Here is a 23,608-nt window from a genome sequence, read left to right as displayed (position 1 = left end):
GACTACTGCAACTCCCTCCTCACTGGCCTGCCTCGCCGCTGGCTATCCCCGCTTCAGTCGATCCTGAATACGGCTGCCAGACTCATTCACCTTTCCAACCGCTCCATCTCCGCCACCCCCCTCTGCCAATCCCTCCACTGGCTTCCGATTGCGCAACGGATCAAATTCAAAATCCTAACACTGACGTACAAAGCTGTCCACCATACTGCCCCGAACTACATCACTGACCTAATATCCAAGTACCGCCCAGCACGCACACTCCGCTCCTCACAAGACCTCCTTCTCTCTCGTTCCCTGGTGTCCTCCTCCCATGCCCGTCTCCAGGACTTCTCCAGGGTGTCACCCATCCTCTGGAACTCCCTGCCCCAACCCATCAGATTATCACCTACTCTCCTCTCCTTTAGGCGCACCCTGAAAACCCATCTCTTCAGGGAAGCCTACCCCACCCCCTGCTAACTTGCCGACCTCCTCCACTCTTCCTACCACTCCATCCCCCACAGCTATCTCCTCCTGTGCCACCATCCCCTCCCTCCTAGATTGTAAGCTCGAAAGAGCAGGGCCCTCAATCCCCTTATGCATTGTATTGGTATTGTTCTGTCACATGTTCTGTCCCCCTTTGTAATGTACAGCGCTGAGCGAACCATTGGCACTTTATAAATACTGTATAATAATAATAATGATGTAATGAGCATGCCCACTTGCACATGCTATGGGGCAGGGAATCTCCCGCCTTCTGCTCACGGATCCAGAAATGACAGGCACCTTCTGATATTTGATCAAACCTGGTACAAGGTCAAGTTAGTTCAACGATGTCACAAACATTACCGTCATCCTCAGTATACATGGAGTTATGCGGTGGGAAATCTTCCACCCACAACCCATTGGCTCAGTAATAACAGCCATCTTCCGGATTTGGGCCAAACCCAAGCTCATTCCTAGTTCAATGTCATTAACCAAACATGGCCATATGACCATAGTAGGTTAATTATGTCACAAGCATGTACGCCCACACAGGGGCAGTCTGACCATTTGGGAACTCGGGCAGTGCCGAGGGCCCAGGGTTAGTAGGGGGCCCCATGAGTTGACCCTGGTACCTTTTCATAGGCTTTTTTGGTGTGGTTTGTGTGGGCAAGGACACAGGGGCCCCATGATCCCCTGTTGCCCGGGGGCCCCATGAGTTGTCAGTCCACCCCTGCGCCCACATATGCTACGCGGCAGGGAATCTCTCGCCTGCAGCTTATTGGCCCAAAAGTGACAGGTACCTTCTGGTATCTGGTTTTTGACCAAACCTGGATCATACTGAACCCAAGCCTGAATCCAAGCCCATCTCTACTGACCAGCTGACCTGAGGTTTTCTACTTTCATTCCTTTCAGACACTTACAGATGTCTGTTGTCATTGTACTGCAACCCCCCTATAGGTTTCGGCCCATCTTACATACCTTAAAGAGGATATCGGTGCACATGGCCTTCCCATGAGTAATTATGGGCTCCTGGTCTTCACCTTTTCCGTCCCAGCAATCCAACTCAACACACCTGTCCATAACACAGACATACAATCAGTAAAATGTTTACAAGTACACTTTACCTGCAAAGGTATTTGGTGAACTCAATGTGGATTAACACCCTTCAAATGAAAGTTTATGGGTTCAAAGTTTAGCTTTAAAGCCTATCTACCCGGAATCATCTAAAAGCTGCCGCTAGTCAGACCAAAGTCAGGTGAATGCTACAGTGAAGGAAATGCGTATTTGCTCTCCTGCTGATGTTGAATGTTCGCCCCTCACAAAGAAACGATCAGTCTAAAAATCGAATGTTCGGTGTATTGTAACACTGAGAGACAGAATAGCAACAAAAAATTCAAAAGAAATGCCAATGGGGTATGCCAACAACTGAGGACGTACTCTGCGTACGAAACGCGTCTTTGTGGAGCCTGCACGCCCTGACATTATGCTGCCGGATCACGGAGGTCCGGCGGCCACCATATCTATACCAGCTGGTCAGTGCTCATAGCAGCTTTAGGCTGCTTTACTACTTTATCTGCACAAGGATTTGCCGCATGTACTGTATGTTCATTTTATCATCTTATACATTTAATAAATTTTGGATTATAACCTACTACACTATGGGCATTTCCTTCTGTCGCTCTTTGGTGAGCTTTTAACCCCCCAGAGCCCCCTCCCCCCTGTTGACCATTTCTATATCCAGAAGAGGTTTGCATCCATATCCTTAAAGGGGACCTCCAGGCACAGCGCCACCTTGATGTTATCCATCCACCCTGGGCTGTTCTCTCCAGTACCACCCTTAAGAGGGATTCCGGGCAGATCTTCATTGATTTATATGCTGCGCATTATTTATGCGTATCTGGTGAGTGTGCATTTTAACTATTTGTTTGCCGCTCACATGGACTGTTGACTAACATCATATCAGGATCAACAGTGTCACCTTGGGTCGCAATTTTTAATCAATATATGCACATATATATATATATATATATATATATATATTTCTTAATATATATTTTCTTTCCTTCTTGGACTTTTAATAGAACTATCTGCATTTTATTGAATATTATTTATATCGGTTAGCACTTCCGCCTGGCAGTAATAGGGTCGTTGGTTCGAATCCCTTCCTGCACCTTCCCCTAGCACACAAATACAAGTGAAGAAGTATATATGGACTTTTCTGACATGTATATGGACATCATTTTTGGTTACTGATATTGGTTGATTAATTTCCTTTATAGAATATTTTTTCACTTATTATTAACAGGAGCACTTGGATGTATCTATTATTTGTATTAATTGTCTTTAGGAACTTTGAGTGGAGCGCAGCCCCATAGAAAATAACTGTAATCCATCATGTTGACGGGGACTATGGCATAGACTGGAGATCTTTTTAAACAATCTCATAGGGTTTGATTTAAAATTTAAAAAAAAACACAGAAATACCTGCATCCAGCTAGAAGGACCTGTCTGTACATTTCTACGGATGATTTCCCACCAAACTGTCTGCCGGTAAGGTATGTATTGTGGGAGGAGCTTATAAAATAGTGTGCAAGCGAATGCTCCATTTCCTGGTAGAGTTCCAATCGATCGAGAAAGACTGGGGCATTCTCATCAGACATCAAATATCGGCAGAACCCATCGCTTGATATTTGACCTGCCAATGGTAAAGAAGAAGTCAGCTGAGAGCTTCTTGTCCAAAGACTTGTTTTGTTTACAAATTTTTTACGGAAAAGAAAGAAAGAAACATCAACTTAGCAATTATGTCACAGTTATCAGTGATATAAAGAGACAAACGAACGTAGATTAACCCTTTGAGGACCAAGGGACGTATTTGTCCCATGTTTGTAAATGTGTGTATCATCTGATTAAGAACTTAAAACTTTTTTTTTTTTGGTTTGAGTCAAAATATTAGTTCTTATCAACAAACAACAAATGGATCGAGCTTTTTGCCAATTATTTCATGAAATGGCTTAGTTACAGCAACTGAAGTGTACGAACTTTAAAAACAAAAAAATGGATTCTTTTGGCGTTCCAAAACCTTACGGTCCTCAAAGGGTTAAGTAAAGGCAATCAAGAAACGAGAACCAAGCATGTAAGAGAAAGACATTACAGCATAGCATATCAACAGCATAATATACAATTAGTAGAGTCAAGTATAACATCCGCAAATATTCAGTCCAGCAATAAATGACGATGTAACTTCCAACAATCCCATTTAATGTCAAATAAATGCATCCTATCTATTAACCACTTCCAGTCCGGACTCTTTTACCCCCTTCCTGTCCAGACCAATTTTCAGCTTTCAGCGCTATCACACTTTGAATGACAATTGCGCGGTCATGCAACACTGTACCCATATGAATTTGTTAGCATTTTTTTGAGACAGATAAAACTTTATTTTGGTGGTATTTATTCACCTCTGGGATTTTTTTTTTTTTCTATATAAGTGAAAAAGTCCAAAAAGTTTGAAAAAAAGTGTTTTTCTTATAAAATTTTGCAAATAAATAATATTTCATCATAAATCTTGGCCAAAATGTATTCCGTTATCTTTTTAGTAAAAAAAAAATAACCCAAATTAGTTTATAGCCAAAAATTATAATTTTTACTTTTTTTTTTTACATTTTTATATTATTTGTTTTTTTTCTACATACTGTCACCCTAGCAGTACAGTGTCACCATGGTGACACTGTACTACTTGTGAGGGGTGATGAAGATTTTTTTTTTTACACTGATTGCTTTTACACCCATAAAGGCTGTAGAAGCAATCCTTTCTCCTTCTCTCTGGCTGCATTCTTGCAACCATTGAAAATACTGAGTGAGCTGTGATTGGTCACAGCTTGCACATGGTACAAGGCTGTTGTGAATAGCCCTGTACCATGTGATCTCTGTGATCATTCACAGATTTCACACGTAGTAAGCAATGATGTCAGAAGTGACATCTTGCTTACTACTCTGCATGTGATCACTGATTGGCCAATGAGTGATCACATGATCGGGACCTCGCACAGAGGTCCCATACATTGATTGGCGTTCCACTGTGTCCAGAGGACACTGCGGGCACCGGATTGGTCACAGCTTGCACATGGTACAAGGCTGTTGTGAATAGCCCTGTACCATGTGATCTCTGTGATCATTCACAGATTTCACACGTAGTAAGCAATGATGTCAGAAGTGACATCTTGCTTACTACTCTGCATGTGATCACTGATTGGCCAATGAGTGATCACATGGTCGGGACCTCGCACAGAGGTCCCATACATTGATCAGTGTTCCACTGTGTCCAGAGGACACTGCGGGCACTGGATTGGTCACAGCTTGCACATGGTACAAGGCTGTTGTGAATAGCCCTGTACCATGTGATTTCTGTGATCATTCACAGATTTCACACGTAGTAAGCAATGATGTCAGAAGTGACATCTTGCTTACTACTCTGCATGTGATCACTGATTGGCCAATCAATGATCACATGATCGGGACCTCGCACAGAGGTCCTGTACGACGATCGGTGTTCCACTGTGTCTAGAGGACACAGCGGGCACCAGATCGCGGTGCTGCGCGCTCCCAGGGAGCACGCACAGTCCATAATGGTGGGCGCCATTTATGAACGGCAACCCGCCCCTGGACTGCCATTTATATACAGCAGCCAGACGGCAAGTGGTTAAAGTATAATATTTATGCTCCATGAGCATAACCGTATCAATTATCTGTAATACAGAGTCCAAAGGGACCACAGGTGATTTCCAATGCAGAGCTATTGCCCATAGGGTAGATACACAGATATTGTGAATCAATCTCAGCAGATCAGTGGGAACCCCTGGAATGGGCGAACCTAGTAAACACATCTGCACTGAAAGAACAGTGGAAGAATCCGCCAATGCAGATGCTACCTCTGAAATCTTACGCCATATCAGGGATAGACCAGGAAAATCCGAAAACATGTGTACAAGAGTTCCAGAGAGACCACAACCCCTAAAACAGAGGTGTGAAACACCCAGGAACATAACATGAAGTCTGGATGGGATATAGTACCAACGGGTAAAAACCTTAAGGGCCATCTCTCGAACAGAAAGAGATCGAGAGTGCCTACGAATGTTATCCATCGTGGTGTCCCAATCGTCATCCGAAAAAGGTTGTGTTGCAATCAAGTTCCCATTTTAGCCTATATGGGGGCGCAGAGGCATAGTAGGCCTCCAGGAATAAGTGATATAAGTCTGAGACCAGGCCCCTACCCCTAGGTGAGTCACGACAGATTCGTTCAAAATAGGTAAGCGGAGCTCCTATTACATGCGGCTGGTCTCACTGAAGCCGCGCATGCAACCCCCCTGTCTAAAGACTTTTTAAACATCATTTTATTTTATTTTTAGGGTCCCAAGCTTTATATCGTTATGTCTCTGCGGACGAATTTACATTTTAAGTCTAGTACAAGGCTATTCCTTCTGTACAGTTAAGCAAATCTGAACCAGAAAGAAAACTCTGCTCTCATCATGTAATAGGAATTTTCTGTCCGGTGAAATGGTGGAGGTGGGTAAGGATGAGCTAAAATTTCGGGGATGAACATAACAAAAGGGACGTGAGTGCTGGAGACATATTTTTGCCTACTATGGCTGCAAGGCAAAATTTGGTCCATGACATTGTCCAAATTTGGACAGGTAGCCGCATTTGGTGCATGTCGATACTGGTGACTTACTATGGCCACATCTGGTCAAGGACATTATCCAAATATGGCCAGGTGGTCACATTAGGTGAAGACAAGATGCTGGAGGCAGCATTGACCTGTTATGGTCCATTATCAGATTTAGCCAATGACATTATCCAAATTGGGCCATTTGGTCACATTAGGTGAATGCAAGATGCTAGAGATAGCATTGACCTGTTATGGTCCATCATCAGATTTAGCCAATGACATTATCCAAATATGGCCAGGTGGTCACATTAGGTGAAGACAAGATGCTGGAGGCAGCATTGACCTGTTATGGTCCATCATCAGATTTAGCCAATGACATTATCCAAATATGGCCAGGTGGTCACATTAGGTGAAGACAAGATGCTGGAGGCAGCATTGACCTGTTATGGTCCATCATCAGATTTAGCCAATGACATTATCCAAATTGGGCCAGGTGGTCACATTAGGTGAATACAAGATGCTAGAGATAGCATTGACCTGTTATGGTTCATCATCAGATTTAGCCAATGACATTATTCAAATATGGCCAGGTGGTCACATTAGGTGAAGACAAGATGCTGGAGACAGCATTGACCTGTTATGGTCATTCATCAGATTTAGCCAATGACATTATCCAAATATGGCCAGGTGGTCACATTAGGTGAAGACAATATGCTGGAGATAGCATTGACCTGTTATGGTCCATCATCATATTTAGCCAATGACATTATCCAAATATGGCCAGGTGGTCACATTAGGTGAAGACAAGATGCTGGAGACAGCATTGACCTGTTATGGTCCATCATCAGATTTAGCCAATGACATTATCCAAATTGGGCCAGGTGGCCACATTAGGTCAATGATGTCACCAGCTTCCCTGTCCCTTTGCCCTGTACGGCGGACTGCTGTCAGTTCTCCGCAGGTTTGGCCCATACTCCCTTAGCTCATCCTTACTGGTGAGCTAGTACAAGAAACAGAATTGCTGAATCGTGATATACAGTAGGTGTATCAGTAGCCTGGCTGGCAGATAGACATAAATCACAAGACCAGCTGTACTGAATTAAGGTCTTTTTGCAGGTAAAAAAGTTAAAAATATTCTCATACACAGTATGTAATTTAATCTTGTATTTACACTCACCGGCCACTTTATTAGGGCCACTTTGCTAGTGCCAAGAAAATCTCCCTCACACCATTACACCACCACCACCACCAGCCTGAACCATTGATACAAGGCAGGATGGATCCATGCTTTCATGTTGTTTATGCCAAATTCTGACCCTACCATCTGAATGTCGCAGCAACCAATCTGTGCATTCTCCTGACCTCTGAAATCAACAAGGCATTTTCGTCCACACAACTACGGCTCACTGGATATTTTCTCTTTTCCGGACCATTCTCTGTAAACCCTAGAGATGGTTGTGGGTGAAAATCTCAGTAGATCAGTTTTTGAAATATTCAGACCAGCCCGTCTGACACCAACAACCATGCCACATTCAAAGTCACTCAAATCCCCTCTCTTCCTCATTCTGATGCTCGGTTTGAACTTCAGCAGGTTGTCTTCACCACGTCTAGATGCCTAAATGCCTTGAGTGCCATGTGATTGGCTAATTAGCAATTTGTGTTACCAAGCAATTGAACAGGTGTACCTAATAAAGTGGCTGGTGAGTGTATATGCTCCAACATGGAGGTTCTCATAGATTAGAGTAAGGGACGAGGTAGTGTGGCTTCCATATAGATTTGCAAAACTTGTGCAACACAACCCCCCCCCCCCCCCGTTTTTTACGCAAATTATTTTTTTTCTGGTAAATGTGCTGGCAAATTTTTGTTATGGGCAAACTTTCAGCGTCCTGAACCCAGTACACTTACCTTGCCGGCAACCCTCCTGCTGCTCCTCCTTCCATTGCATCCATCAAGACTACCTGGGTATAGCAGAGCATGTGACCTGGTCAGCCAATCATTGGCCCTGAACTTCATCACATGGCCGAAGTGGGTGATGTCACCACTCCTCCTATGGGTCACCAACACCACTGATTTGACTATGAGAGGGGTAGGAGCAGCGAGAGAACATAGGAGGATTGGGGGCACAAGCAAGGTGAAAGCATTTCCTTACATTTTAAAAGAATATTTACGAGGCTTGCCAATAATTGTGAACAGGGACGACTGACCATTTGTAAACTCGGGCTCTGCCCAAGGGCCCGGGGTCAGTAGGGGGCCCCATGAGATGCCCCTGGTACCTTTTTCATAGGCTTTTTTGAGTTTGGGCAAGGACACAGGGGCCCCATGATCCCCTATTGCCCGGGGGCCCCATGAGTTGTCAGTCCGCCCCTGGTTGTGAATATATTCATGTCTCAGTCATTATTTCCCATCATTCTTCTCTGGTACATTTTTGGCCAGGCTATCCTTAATTGAATCAGATTACAGCTGTTCAGCCTCCTGCAGCCAAATTTTATGTGAGATACGGAAGAGAAAGAAAGGTCACAGCCAATGCGATCTAAACCTCTCCACGTTCTGCAGTCATTTGCAGTCTGTAGTTTATATTCTAGGTCACGGTGTCACAACTCCATCAAACTTTTTGTGGTAATTAACTTTGCTGGGCTTCCAGATTGGATTCGGCCTTTCTTCTATGCATCCAGAACATGAAATAAATGTCCTTTCCATTATACGTGGCTGAGCAGGTCATTAGGAAACATATGGAATAGGAATTGCTCTATCAAACATCTACACCAGTAGGGTCAGAGGTCCACCATATTTGTGTCAGCCCTTCGCTTTAGGATATGAGTCCAATAATTACATTGAAGAATACGTCTCCAATACAAATACCTTTTTGCCTCAGCTCTTCATCAGGCTCATACGTCTCTATGATCTGCATTGCTCTCTTTGCATCGAAGAATGGGAACAAGATTTCATTCAGACGAGGATCTCTTTGATGCTACAGGAAAAAAATACATAATTAAAATTGTTTTTTAATATGATATGCAATATGTTGTTCATTTCAGTTAACAAATTTAACTCATTAGCACATTTACATCTTAATTTAGAGGTGTAGTCCATCCAATTTCAGGTTTTGGTAGATGGTGGAGAGTTAGCCAGTTGATTAGGAGGACATATGTAGGCTGTCATTGCTGTCTTCTCCTTCTGAAAACATCAGTAGCCTGGCCAAACGTTTTTGATAGATGGTGGAGAGGTAACGTCAACCAACCAGGAGGACATATGTAGCCTGTCATTACTGTCCTCTCTGTCTGATGACACTAGTAGCCTGGCCAACTGGCCAAAAATGTTTGGTAGGCAAAGAGTTAAAGTCCACCTCCTAGGAAGACGTATGTAGGCTGTGATTACTGTCCCCTCTTCATAACACTAGTATCCTGACCAACTGGCCAAATGTTTTTGGTAGACAGCGGAGAGTTAAAGTCCTTCTACTAGGAGGACATATGTAGGGTGTAATTGCTGTCTTCTCCTTCTGAAAATACTAGTAGCCTGGTCAACTGGCCAAACATTTTTGATAGATGGTGGAGAGGCAATGTCAAAAAACCAGGAGGATATATGTAGCCTGTCATTACTGTCCTCTCCGTCTGATGACACTAGTAGCCTGGCCAACTGGCCAAAAATGTTTGGTAGGCAAAGAGTTAAAGTCCACCTACTAGGAAGACGTATGTAGGCTGTGATTACTGTCCCCTCTTCATAACACTAGTATCCTGGCCAACTGGCCAAATGTTTTTGGTAGACAGCGGAGAGTTAAAGTCCTTCTACTAGGAGGACGTATGTAGGGTGTCATTGCTGTCCTCTCCTTCTGAAAATACTAGTAGCCTGGTCAACTGGCCAAACATTTTTGATAGATGGTGGAGAGGCAATGTCAAAAAACCAGGAGGATATATGTAGCCTGTCATTACTGTCCTCTCTGTCTGATGACACTAGTAGCCTGGCCAACTGGCCAAAAATGTTTGGAAGGCAAAGAGTTAAAGTCCACCTACTAGGAAGACGTATGTAGGCTGTGATTACTGTCCTCTCTTGATAATACTAGTATCCTGGCCAACTGGCCAAATGTTTTTAGTAGACGACAGAGCGTTTAAGTCCTTCTACTAGGAGGACGTATGTAGGCTGTCATTGCTGTCCTCTCCTTCTGAAAATACTAGTAGCCTGGTCAACTGGCCAAACATTTTTGATAGATGGTGGAGAGGCAACATCAAAAAACCAGGAGGACATATGTAGCCTGTCATTACTGTCCTCTCTGTCTGATGACACTAGTAGCCTGGCCAACTAGTCAAAAATGTTTGGTAGGCAAAGAGTTAAAGTCCACCTACTAGGAAGACATATGTAGGCTGTGATTACTGTCCTTTCTTGATAACACTAGTATCCTGGCCAACTGGCCAAATGTTTTTGGTAGACGGCGAAGCATTTAAGTCCTACTAGGAGGACGTATGTAGGCTGTCATTGCTGTCCTCTCCTTCTGATAATACCAGTAGCTTGGCCAACTAGCTAAAAAACCTTTGGTAGATAAAGGAAAGTTAAAGTCAGTCTACTAAGAGGACATATATAGGCTGTTATTACTGTCCTCTCCTTCTGATAATACTTGTGGCCTGGCCAACTGGCCAAAAGTTTTTGACAGATGGTGGAGATTTAAAGTCATCTACTAGAAGGACAAATGTAGGTTGTCATTGCTATCCTCTCCTTCTGATAATACTAGTAGCCTGCCCAACTGGCCAGAGCTTTTTGGTAGATGGTGGACAGTTAAAGCCAACCTACTAGTGGCCTGGTCAACTGGCCAAAAGTTTTTTATAGATGGTGGAGATTTAAAGTCAACCTACTAGAAGGACATATGTAGCCTGTCATTGCTGTCCTCTCCATCTGATAATACCAGTAGCCTGGCCAACTGGCCAAAGGTTTTTGGTAGACAATGGAGAGGTAAATTCAATATACTAGGAGGACATACTGTATGTAGGATGTCATTACTGTCCTCTCCTTCTGATAATACTAGTTGCCTGGCCAACTGCCCCAAATTGTTGGTATATGGTGGAGAGTTAAAGTCAGCCTACAAGGAGGATATATGTAGGCTGTCATTTCTGTCGTTACTTTCTGAAAATGCTAGTAGCTTGGCTTACTGGCCAAAAGACATGCAACCCAGCAAAGCCTGCATGGCACTTCTCAAGGAGGGCTTCCTCGTGTTGAAAGCAGTGGACCTAGACTACGTAATGTGCGTTGATACAGTCACTGCAAGTCTCCATCAGGAGCCTGCTTGACAGGGTGGCAACGATGGAGCACAACTGACAGAAGGGAAAGTGTTGTCACCCTAGCAACAAATATATGTAAAAATATATGTTAAAGTGACTTTTTTATATGTTAAAAAAAATCTGAAGAACATATTAAAAAAATATATATTTTTAAAAATATTTTTTTTTAAATCTATTCTTCAGATATTTTTTAAAAGTCACTTTAACATATATTCTTACATATATTTGTAAATGCATTCCAAAAATGTAGATTTGTATTTTTAAAGACATGCAGTATATTTGAAATGTATTTTTAAAAATATTTTTCATATATTTTGTAATAAAAACGCATTTCAACATGCAGTGTATATATATATTGAAATATAATGAATGTGGCCAAAATTGTAGTATTTCAAATATATTTTTCTTCCATATGGGTTAGACCCGGAACTGGCATCAGGGGGGGGTTCAAAATCTACCTGGTACATGACACCTGTCCCAAATTTCTGAAGGTTTGAGGCCCCTGGTGGTCATATGCCCTTCCAAGCCTGCCCCCAGCTAGTGTGGGCACCCCAGTGACTCTGAAGCTTGCTAGCATGCAGGACCATTCCCCCTTCCTCTTCACCTTATTTTTACCTCCCTTCCCTCTCTCCTCTTACTGCCCCCCACCACTCCAGTCCCAGTTTCCCCATCAAATCAGAAGTCCCTCCTTTGACATCAGAGTCTCCCCTTCTGTATCAGAGTCCCACTTTCACATTAGAGTCCCCCTTTCACTTGAGAAGCCTCCACTCACATGAGAAACTTCCAATCACATATGAAGCCTTCAATCACATAAGAGGGGCCCCTTTGACATCAGAGTTTCCCTATCACATCAGAACCCCTCTTTCACATTGGTGTTACCTCATCAAATAAGTAGTCCACCCTTTGACATCAGAGTCCCCCTTTCACTTGAGAAGCCTCCAATCACACGAGAAACTTCCAATCATATGAGAAGCCTTCAATCACAGGGGGGCCCCTTTGACATCAGAGTTACCCTTCCACATGAGAAGCCTCCAACCATATGAGAAGATATCAATCATATATGAGGAGCCCCTTTCACATCAGTTTCCCCATCACATCAGAGCCCCCTTTTCACACCAGAGTTTCCTCATCAAATCAGAAGTCCCCCCATTTGACATCAGAGTCCCCCCTTCTGTATTAGAGTGCCACTTTCACATGAGAAGCCTCCAATCACACGAGAAGACTTCAATCATATAACAGGGGCCCCTTTCACATCAGAGTCCCCCCTTCTGTATCAGAGTCCCCCTTTCACTTGAGAAGCCTCCAATCACACGAGAAACTTCCAATCACATGAGAAACTTCCAATCACATATGAAGCATTCAATCACATAAGAGGGATCCCTTTGACATCAAGAGTTCCCCTTCCACATGAGAAGTCTCCAATCATATGAGAAGATATCAATCATATAAGAGGAGCCCCTTTCACATCAAAGTTTCTCCATCACATCAGAGCCCCTCTTTCACATTGGAGTTTCCTCATCAAACCAAAAGTCCACCATTTGACATCAGAGTTCCCCCTTCTGTATCAGAGTCCCCCTTTCACTTGAGAAGCCTCCAATCACACGAGAAACTTCCAATCACATATAAAGCATTCAATCACATAAGAGGGGCCCCTTTGACCCTTCCACATGAGAAGCCTCCAATCATATGAAAAGATATCAATCATATATGAGGAGCCCCTTTCACATCAGTTTCCCCATCACATCAGAGCCCCCTTTTCACATCAGAGTTTCCTCATCAAATCAGAAGTCCCCCCATTTGACATCAGAGTCCCCCCTTCTGTATTAAAGTGCCACTTTCACACGAGAAGCCTCCAATCACACGAGAAGACTTCAATCATACAACAGGGGCCCCTTTCACATCAGAATTTCCACCTTTTTCCAGCAAAGTCCCCCTTTACATTAGAACCCTCCGATGCCCGTCAAAGCCCCCCCCCCTTCACATACCTGCCAGGCAAGTAAAATCTTACAGTGGGTCGGATGTGGCCCGGGGGCCGTAGTTTGGAGACCCCTGCCCTATACTGAAATCTTGTAAACCAGGAAAAATATACATTTCTTAATTGTCACATCGTTATAAAATATCATGAAGAGCAGCACACCATTTTTTTTCCTTCTAACACCTTTGCACGTCATCTTCATGTTCTTTTCTTGGCAATAACTTGTCATTTTCTTGCTGGATTTACACAAAGCCCAGGCAGAGCGGGTGATCATCAATCAAGCCTGGAAGTGGCATATACTGCATGTGAGCGTCTTCTCCAACTGCAGGATACGCTGATTAGACCGACACATACCGGCCGCGTCTCTCCCACAGCAGCAAATGAACTGAGAGTGGATCTGTGCCTAATGACCTATATCTCACTGCTTGTTGCCTTGGCACTTGTGTATGGCTTTGTCAGGCTGGGCGATAACACACCAAGCTGCCGCCTGTTTATATGTGTATGTATGGGAGAACTAGGAAATGAGCTCTCTGTCCTGGATTATTATTATTATTTCAGGTAGTTATATAGCGCCATCAATTTACGCAGCACTTTACATATATATTGTACATTCACATCAGTCCCTAACCCTCAAGGGGCGTACAATCTAAGGTCCCTAACTCACATTCATGCATACACATGCTAGGGCCAATTTAGACAGGATCCAATTCACCTACCAGCCTGTCTTTGGCGTGTGGGAGGAAACCAGAGTACCCGGAGGAAACCCACACAGGCACAGGGAGAACATGCAAACTCCAGGCAGGTGGTGCCGTGATTGGGATTCGAACAAACGACCCTAGTACTGCCAGGTGGAAGCGTGAAAGTAATATAGCGAAAGGTGAGCTGGGACCAGAGAGAGAGGAGGATCAGCAAACCAGAGGATCAACAGAGCTGGGGGTACTACTGAGTGAAAGATCAGCAGAGCTGGGGGTACTTCTGAGTGAGGGATCAGCAGAGCTAGGGGTACTACTGAGTGAGGGATCAGCAGAGCTGGGGGTACTACTGAGTGAGGGATCAGCAGAGCTGGGGGTACTACTGAGCGAGGGATCAGCAGAGCTGGGGGTACTATGGAGCGAAGGATCAGCAGAGCTGGGGATACTACTGAGGGAAGGATCAGCAGAGCTGGGGATACTACTGAGGGAAGGATCAGCAGAGCTGGGGGTACTACTGAGCGAAGGATCAGCAGAGCTGGGGGTACTACTGAGTGAAGGATCAGCAGAGCTGGGGGTACTACTGAGTGAAGGATCAGCAGACCTGGGGGTTCTACTAAGCGAAGAATCAGCAGAGCCGAGGGTACTATGGAGCGAAGGATCAGCAGAGCTGGGGGTACTACTAAGCGAAGAATCAGCAGAGCTGTGGGTACTACTGAGCGAAGGATCAGCAGAGCTGCAGGTACTACTGAGTGAAGGATCAGCAGAGCTGGGGGTACTGCTGAGCAAAGGATCAGCAGAGCTGCGGGTACTACTGAGTGAAGGATCAGCAGAGCTTCGGGTACTACTGAGTGTAGGATCAGCAGAGCTACAGAGCTAGGGGTACTACTGAGAGAAGGATCAGCAGAGCTGGGGGTACTACTAAGTGAAGAATCAGCAGAGCTGGGGGTACTACTGAGCAAAGGATCAGCAGAGCTGGGGGTACTACCAAACGAAGAATCAGCAGAGATGGGGGTACTACTGAGCAAAGGATCAGCAGAGCTGGGTGTACTATTTTATTGTTTATTTATTTTATTACATATTTATATAGCACCGCCAATTTACACAGCACTTTACATATATATTGTACATTCACATCAGTCCCTGACCCTCAAGGGGTGTACAATCTAAGGTCCCTAACTCCATCCATGGCCTAATCCATGGAGGGAAGGTCATCAGAAAATCAGGGACAGTAATCGGATGATTGGACGATGGATTGGATGATTGGACGATTGAAGGACACATGCAATGGCAGGATGGAAGAGCAAGCCGCGGCACACAGACTGGCACAGAAGGTAATATATGAAAAGCTTACTTGATTCAGAAAGCTCACTAATTGGTCTACCGTTAAACAATCCGATTTTTCTCCGTTGCTGAAAAGAAATATTAGGAAAAAGTTAAGTCTTCAGAGAACAAATATTTCTCATCAATAACGTCACTGACACATGAACAGCACGGCATTCACATACACAACGATCGATTAGTGACACCGACCGCTATTAATAATGGCTGCAGTTAAATTCTATAAAATGCAACAAAATGAACACGGAGGAGCCGCAGCAAAACCGCAGCCAAGGGTTCTTCAGCCGACGCTTCTTGTTAGTTGGTGAATCTTGGTAATCTATAACCAAGCCGGGTAACCTAAAGACGGTTAGTAAAAGCTGCGCCATAACCGAAGTGTCAGATCTTTAATAAACGATTGTTTAAATCAGTGGTCTCCAAACTGAGGCCAGGGGGCCGGATGCGGCCCTTTGCTTGCTTTTATCTGGCCCTTGGGGCACTTTTTCCTCCCACTGATACCAACAATGGGGAATAACAATGGGGTATAATTCCTGCTACTGACATCAACTGGGCACTATTCCTCCCACTGACACCAAAGTATACAGAGTTGTCAGAACCTGGATCACCTGCTGGTGGCACTGTGCTTCCCAGAGCCGAAGGTGGAAGTTCCACTGTCCACCACCAGGTGTCTACCAACAGCCAGCATCAGGTGAAGACTGATTACTGGGATCTGCTCAGGGCTGGGAGACACCCACTGGTGGATACTGGTACTACAACTTTCCGCTCTGGAAGTACAGTGCCACCAGCAGGAGATTCGGGTCCTGACAGCAGTTTTATATGCATGGAATATTTCATAAACAGACCCCAAAGTATATAGAGTTGTCAGAACCTGGATCACCTGCTGATGGCACTGTGCTTCCCAGAGCGGAAGGTGGTAGTTCCAGTGTCCACCAGCGGGTATCTCTGAACAGCCAGCATCAGGTGGAGACTGATTACTGGGATCTGCTCAGGGCTGGGAGACACCCACTGGTGGACTCTGGTACTACAACTTTCCACTCTGGGAAGCACAGTGCCACTAGCAGGTGATTCAGGTACTGACAGAAGCTTTATATGCATGGAATGTTCCATAAACAGACCCCAAAGTATACAGAGTTGTCAGAACCTGGATCACCTGCTGGTGGCACTGTGCTTCCCAGAGTGGTAGGTGGTGTTCCTGTGTCCACCAGCAGGTATCTCTGAACAGCCAGCATCAGGTGGAGACTGATTACTGGATCTGCTCGGTGCTGGTAGACACCCGCTGGTGGATACTGGTATTACAACCTTCAGCTCTGGGAAGCACAGTGCCACCAGCAGGTGATTCAGAACCTGACAGCACTTTTAGATGCAACGAACGTTCCATAACCTGACCCACAAGTATACAGAGTTGTCAGAACCTGGATCACCTGCTGGTGGCACTGTGCTTCCCAGAGCCGAAGGTGGTAGTTCCTGTGTCCAACAGCGGGTAGCTCTGATCAGCCAGCATCAGGTGGAGACTGATTACTGGATCTGCTTGGTGCTGGGAGACACCTGCTGGTGGATACTGGTATTACAACCTTCTATTCTGGGAAGCACAGTGCCACCAGCAGGTGATTCAGGTCCTGACAGCAGTTTTATACGCAACGTACGTTCCATAAGCTGACCCAAAGTATACAGAGTTGTCAGAACCTGGATCACCTGCTGGTGGCACTGTGCTTCCCAGAGCGGAAGGTGGTAGTTCCTGTGTCCACCAGCAGGTGTCTCCCAACAGCCAGCATCAGGTGGAGACTGATTACTGGGAACTACTTGGTGCTGGGAGACACCTGCTGGTGGATACTGGTATTACAACTTTCCACTCTGGGAAGCACAATGCCACCAGCAGGTGATTCAGAACCTGACAGCAGTTTTATACGCAACGAACGTTCCATAAGCTGACCCAAAAGTATACAGAGTTGTCAGAACCTGGATCACCTGCTGGTGGCACTGTGCTTCCCAGAGCAGAAGGAGGTAGTTCCTGTGTCCACCAGCAGGTATCTCTGAACAGCCAGCATCAGGTGGAGACTGATTAGTGGGATCTGCTTGGTACTGGGAGACACCTGCTGGTGGACACTGGTACTACCACCTTCCGCTCTGGGAAGCACAGTGCCACCAGCAGGTGATTCAGGTCCTGACAGCAGTTCTATATCGATATAAAAGAAACCGACTTACATTGTTTTAAACAGCTCTTCTATGTCCGTTCGAGGACAAATCTTCTGTGTAAGCTCATAAAATTTATCGAATGTAAATGTCGAGGGCTCGATGTCGTCATTCTGCAAAACAACGGCAAAAAAACTAAGAAATGAAAAATGATTTAATATTTTAAAAAATTATTTTTAGAAATGATCAAATATTTTTTTTTTAGTTTAGAATGAATTCCTAGAAATAGATTCGTCTGTCGAGGAGCGGTGACTGGCGGGGGGTTCTATTGGACGGATGCCGAGGGATTGTCTGACTGACCGACTTCTTAAGTCTTTTCTTAAACCTTCTTTTTATCTGCCGTGGAAATGCCGCGCCCGGCAAATGCGAGAAGAAGTGTGCCGACCGCCATGAAATAAGTACCTTTCCACTCGGAAAACCGATGTCTTTGAGCGCTTGAAAGATGACCTTTTCCGTCCTTCCAGATGCAAATGTTCGTGTGATACTGGGGGGGGGGGAGGGGAGAGGAGAGATGTTACAGGATGAATGCCAAGGGAGATTCCATAGAAAATACAGAAAAATAAACAGTGTTCTTATATACAGTGGGACCAGGGCAGGGTGGCTATGTTGTTATATACAGTGCGACCAGGGCAGGGTGGCTATGTTCTTATATACAGTGTGACCAGGGCAGGGTGGCTATGTTGTTATATACAGTGTGACCAGGGCAGGGCTATGTTCTTATATACAGTGTGACCAGGGCAGGGTGACTATGTTCTTATATACAGTGCGACCAGGGCAGGGTGGCTATGTTGTTATATACAGTGTGACCAGGGCAGGGTGGCTATGTTGTTATATACAGTGTGACCAGGGCAGGGTGGCTATGTTGTTATATACAGTGTGACCAGGGCAGGGTGACTATGTTCTTATATACAGTGTGACCAGGGCAGGGTGGCTATGTTCTTATATACAGTGTGACCAGGGCAGGGTGGCTATGTTCTTATATACAGTGTGACCAGGGCAAGGCTATGTTCTTATATACAGTGGGACCAGGGCAAGGCTATGTTCTTATATACAGTGTGACCAGGGCAAGGCTATGTTCTTATATACAGTGTGACCAGGGCAGGGTGGCTATGTTCTTATATACAGTGCGACCAGGGCAAGGCTATGTTCTTATATACAGTGTGACCAGGGCAAGGCTATGTTCTTATATACAGTGTGACCAGGGCAAGGCTATGTTCTTATATACAGTGGGACCAGGGCAAGGCTATGTTCTTATATACAGTGTGACCAGGACAGGGTGGCTATGTTCTTATATACAGTGTGACCAGGGCAGGGTGGCTATGTTCTTATATACAGTGTGACCTGGGCAGGGCGGCTATGTTCTTATATACAGTGTGACCTGGGCAGGGCGGCTATGTTCTTATATACAGTGTGACCTGGGCAGGGCGGCTATGTTCTTATATACAGTGTGACCAGGACAGGGTGGCTATGTTCTTATATACAGTGTGACCAGGGCAAGGCTATGTTCTTATATACAGTGGGACCAGGGCAAGGCTATGTTCTTATATACAGTGTGACCTGGGCAGGGTGGCTATGTTGTTATATACAGTGTGACTAGGACAGGCTGGATACATTCCCACCCCTCCTCCATTCCTAGAAGTTGTACAATGAATGGCACTCAGTGATGGGAGGAGGGGCAGAGCAATGAAAGGCCACCCCCTCCACCCATAGGGCCCTTTTTATAGCAGGAAGTGACAGTTGGTCTTCCATGAATGAAGGAGGGGGGCGGACACAGGGGTGACAGGCAGAACCTCTGGAATATCACCGCCACCGCCACTGGGGCTACAAATGCTGATCACCGGGTCCTGGCTGGAGATTCCCCACTGGCACCCGGCGATCACCGTGTGGAACTGACGGGTGAGAGGTCTGTATGTACATATGTACACAACACAGGCCTCTCTACTGCCAGCATGTCTCCCTAGTAAAACACTCCCAGCACACAATTAACCCTTTGATGGCCCCAGATGTTAACCCCTTCCTGCCCAGTGCCATTAGTACAGTGTCAGTGCTTTTTAATAGCACTGATCACTGTATTGGTGTCACTGGGGTATCATAAAATTTTGTTACAGAAACGCATCAAAAACTCACTGGAACGCACATGTCCCTATTTAAATTGAAGAAAAAGAGAGGGGGGAAAAAATGAACCGAAATGCATCAAAAACGCACATTTCCCTCTTTAACCACCTCCCGTCCGGCCCATGTATATAAACGGCCTCCCAGCTCCCTGCTTGTGTGCGCTCCCTGGGAGCGTGCAGCACCGCAATCTGGTGCCCGCTGTGTCCTCTGGACACAGTGGAACGCCGATCATTGTATGGGACCTCTGTGCAAGGTCCTGATCATGTGATCACTCATTGACCAATCAGTGATCACATGCAGAGTAGTAAGCAAGATGTCACTTCTGACATCATTGCTTACTACGTGTGAAATCTGTGAATGATCACAGAGATCACATGGTACAGGGCTATTCACAACAGCCTTGTACCATGTGACAAGCTGTGACCAATCACAGCTCACTCAGTATTTCTTAATGACTGCAAGAATGCACCGAGAGAGAAGGAGAAATGATTGATTTACAGCCTTTATGGGTGTAAAAGCAATCAGTGTAAAAAAAAAAATCTTCATCACCCCCCACAAGTAGTACAGTGTCACCATGGTGACACTACTGCTGGGTTGACAGTATGTAACAAAAAAACCAAAACATTAATAATATAAAAAAAAAATAAAATAAAAATGTAAAAAAAATGCTTAAAAATTATAATTTTTGGTTATAAACTAATTTGGGTTATTTTTTTTTTTTAATAAAAAGATAACGGAATAAATTTTTTGCCAAGATTTATGATGAAATATTATTTATTTGCAAAATTTTATAAGAAAAACATTTTCAAAATGTTTGGACTTTCATTTACATAGCAAAAACAATAAAAATCCCCGCGGTGAATAAATACCACCAAAATAAAGTTTTATCTGTCTCAAAAAATGCAAAAAAATTCATATGGGTACAGTGTTGCATGACCGCGCAATTGTCACTTAAAGTGTGATAGCGCTGAAAGCTGAAAATTGGCCTGGACAGGAAGGGGGTGAAAGTGTCCAGACTGGAAGGGGGTGAAAGTGTCCGGACTGGAAGGGGGGGAAAGTGTCCGGACTGGAAGGGGGGAAAGTGTCCGGACTGGAAGAGGGTGAAAGTGTCCGGACAGGAAGGAGGTGAAAGTGTCCGGACTGGAAGGAGGTGAAAGTGTCCGGACTGGAAGGGGGTGAAAGTGTCCGGACAGGAAGGGGGTGAAAGTGTCCGGACTGGAAGGGGGTGAAAGTGTCCGGACTGGAAGGGGGTGAAAGTGTCCGGACTGGAAGGGGGTGAAAGTGTCCGGACTGGAAGGGGGTGAAAGTGTCCGGACAGGAAGAGGGTGAAAGTGTCCGGACAGGAAGAGGGTGAAAGTGTCCGGACTGGAAGGGGGGAAAGTGTCCGGACTGGAAGGAGGTGAAAGTGTCCGGACTGGAAGGGGGTGAAAGTGTCCGGACTGGAAGGGGGTGAAAGTGTCCGGACTGGAAGGGGGTGAAAGTGTCCGGACTGGAAGGCGGTGAAAGTGTCCAGACTGGAAGGGGGTGAAAGTGTCCAGACTGGAAGGGGGTGAAAGTGTCCAGACTGGAAGGGGGTGAAAGTGTCCGGACAGGAAGGGGGTAAAAGTGTCTGGACTGGAAGGGGGTGAAAGTGTCCGGACTGGAAGGGGGGAAAGTGTCCAGACTTGAAGGGGGGGAAAGTGTCCGGACTGGAAGGGGGTGAAAGTGCCCGGACAGGAAGGGGGTAAAAGTGTCTGGACTGGAAGGGGGTGAAAGTGTCCGGACTGGAAGGGGGGAAAGTGTCCAGACTTGAAGGGGGGGAAAGTGTCCGGACTGGAAGGCGGGGAAAGTGTCCGGACTGGAAGAGGGGGAAAGTGTCCGAACTGGAAGGGGGGGAAAGTGTCCGGACTGGAAGGGGGGTGAAAGTGTCCGGACTGGAAGGGGGTGAAAGTGTCCGGACAGGAAGGGGGTGAAGGTGTCCGGACTGGAAGGGGGGAAAGTGTCCGGACTGGAAGGGGGGGAAAGTGTCCAGACAGGAAGGGGGGGAAAGTGTCCGGACAGGAAGTGGTTAAAGTGAAGAAAAAGAGGGGAAAAAGTGAATTGAAACGCATCAAGAACGCACTGGAACGCGTGTCCCTATTTAAATTGAAGAAAAAAGATAAAAAATGAACCGAAATGCATCAAAAACGTGCCAAAACCACACATGCAGAAACCCATCCGGAACGCCTCTGGACTGCCTTTCTATGGTGTGAACCGGCCCTTAATCTTTTGTGAATAAACACCTAATTTAAATACTGCACTTTGGTGGCGCCCCCCTCCCCCTCCTCTTCTTTTCATTTCTTAACACAGAGCTGGCCAATCGCTGAGGATGGCCTCCACCGGGGCTGATGATCACTAACAATAGGGACTCTGGGACAGAGTATAGGACACATGCAAGCTGGCCGCCGTCCCCCTGTGCGCCAGAACGTACTTACCTCTTTACTGAAGGCCAATAGACGGTGCACTCTGCAAAGTGCAGTCGCTCCAGAGCTTAGTAAATGAGTAAAAGCTCTGGGGACCTCCATCATCCAATCACGTGCAAGCAAAAATGCTGTTTTTTTTTTCCTTGCACGTGATTGGCTATTCTTTGCAAAGTGAAGCTTCCCCTCATTTACTAAACTCTGGAGCAGCTGCACTTTGCAGAGTGCACCGTCTATTGGCCTTCAGTAAACCCCGCCCCCTCTTCCATCTCCAGCGCTGACATTTGGTATATTTGAACATTTCCTGTATTGGCGACGGAGAAACGTTCAGACATGAATTCACCTCTTACCTTCGGACGGGGATTTTCCCATTGATGTTGGTGAGGAACATAAGTTTCATCCAGCTGAAAGGAACAAAAAAAAAAAAAGCTAAATTATAAAATCGCATGTGAATAATGTAACGAGACAAATCGCTTTCCTTGCTTTTCTTTTTTTTTATTAATTTGTATCCAATATGTGAAAATACACACAACTGTCTGCGTTCTCACATATGGGTGTGTTCATGATAAAAAAAATTGCAGAGTTATTAGACTTGTCAGCCCGAGCAACACTCGTTCTGTGCAAATGGGGGCAAAACTCAACACAATTCGGCTCTTTTCTCTCCCTGACAAATGGTATTGATATATAGAGTGAATCAGGAAAAAGCTGCATCATGGCCACTAGATGGAGCCGATGAGCATAGGTATAATCCTCATTGACTATGGTCATCAGATCAATATATTGGCCCTGATGTGGTATTTTCCTGAATCTATTTTAGCCAATCATGGACCGCCCACCCGCAGTGTACTGCCTGCAAAGGCAAAGCGATGTATCCATTCCTTGCTGCCTGCCTCCAGATTTTGATCGCGTGCATGTGCGCCCCCCTCCCTCCCAGCACTCGCTGTAATTGTACACATTGGGAGCCTGTTACCAAGTCCTCACCAATGATTCACGCCCGGGACCTGCTGATCAGATGTGTCCAATCACAGCCCAGAGCTCTGTGTTGATAATCAACACAGAGCTCTGTGCAAACAGAACGTTTTTTTTTTTATTACAGGTACAAAGCAGGGATGAGAAACTAAGAGATCTATTAGTAAAATCAGCACACATTACACACATTACATACATCACACACATTACATACATTACACACATCACACACATTACACACATCACACACATTACACACATCACACACATTACACACATTACATACATCACACACATTACATACAATATACACATCACACACATTACACACATTAAATACATTACACACATTACACACAATATACACATTACATACATCACACACATATCACACAGTTAGGCACACATTTAACCCCTTGATCGCCCCAGACAAACTGCGGCCCATGGGCCGAATGTGGCCCTTTGCTTGCTTTTATCCAATCCTTGGGGCACTTTTCCTT

The 23,608-nt window shown here is 45.3% G+C and overlaps 1 protein-coding gene across 3 annotated transcripts in view; it reads right to left on the bottom strand.

Moving 5' to 3' along the window:
- The window catches only part of PLCB4 (phospholipase C beta 4), a 569,741-nt gene that overhangs the window by 163,202 nt on the left and 382,931 nt on the right, over positions 1–23,608 (bottom strand). For all 3 annotated transcript variants that reach the window (XM_089687591.1, XM_089687592.1, XM_089687593.1), the window contains exons 10-16: positions 22,490–22,543; positions 17,989–18,070; positions 17,599–17,699; positions 15,410–15,467; positions 8,987–9,095; positions 2,947–3,157; positions 1,441–1,534 (exon numbers count right to left, since the gene is read on the bottom strand). In XM_089687591.1, coding sequence (XP_089543717.1) covers positions 1,441–1,534; positions 2,947–3,157; positions 8,987–9,095; positions 15,410–15,467; positions 17,599–17,699; positions 17,989–18,070; positions 22,490–22,543 — 709 coding nt within the window. The remainder of the gene's footprint in view (positions 1–1,440; positions 1,535–2,946; positions 3,158–8,986; positions 9,096–15,409; positions 15,468–17,598; positions 17,700–17,988; positions 18,071–22,489; positions 22,544–23,608) is intronic.

Source organism: Staurois parvus, unplaced genomic scaffold (genome assembly GCF_062004578.1).
Source record: "Staurois parvus isolate SC_StPar_1 unplaced genomic scaffold, SC_StPar_1.0 ptg000431l, whole genome shotgun sequence".
Taxonomy (NCBI): domain Eukaryota; kingdom Metazoa; phylum Chordata; class Amphibia; order Anura; family Ranidae; genus Staurois; species Staurois parvus.
This window is presented reverse-complemented; position numbering and strand designations above follow the sequence as displayed.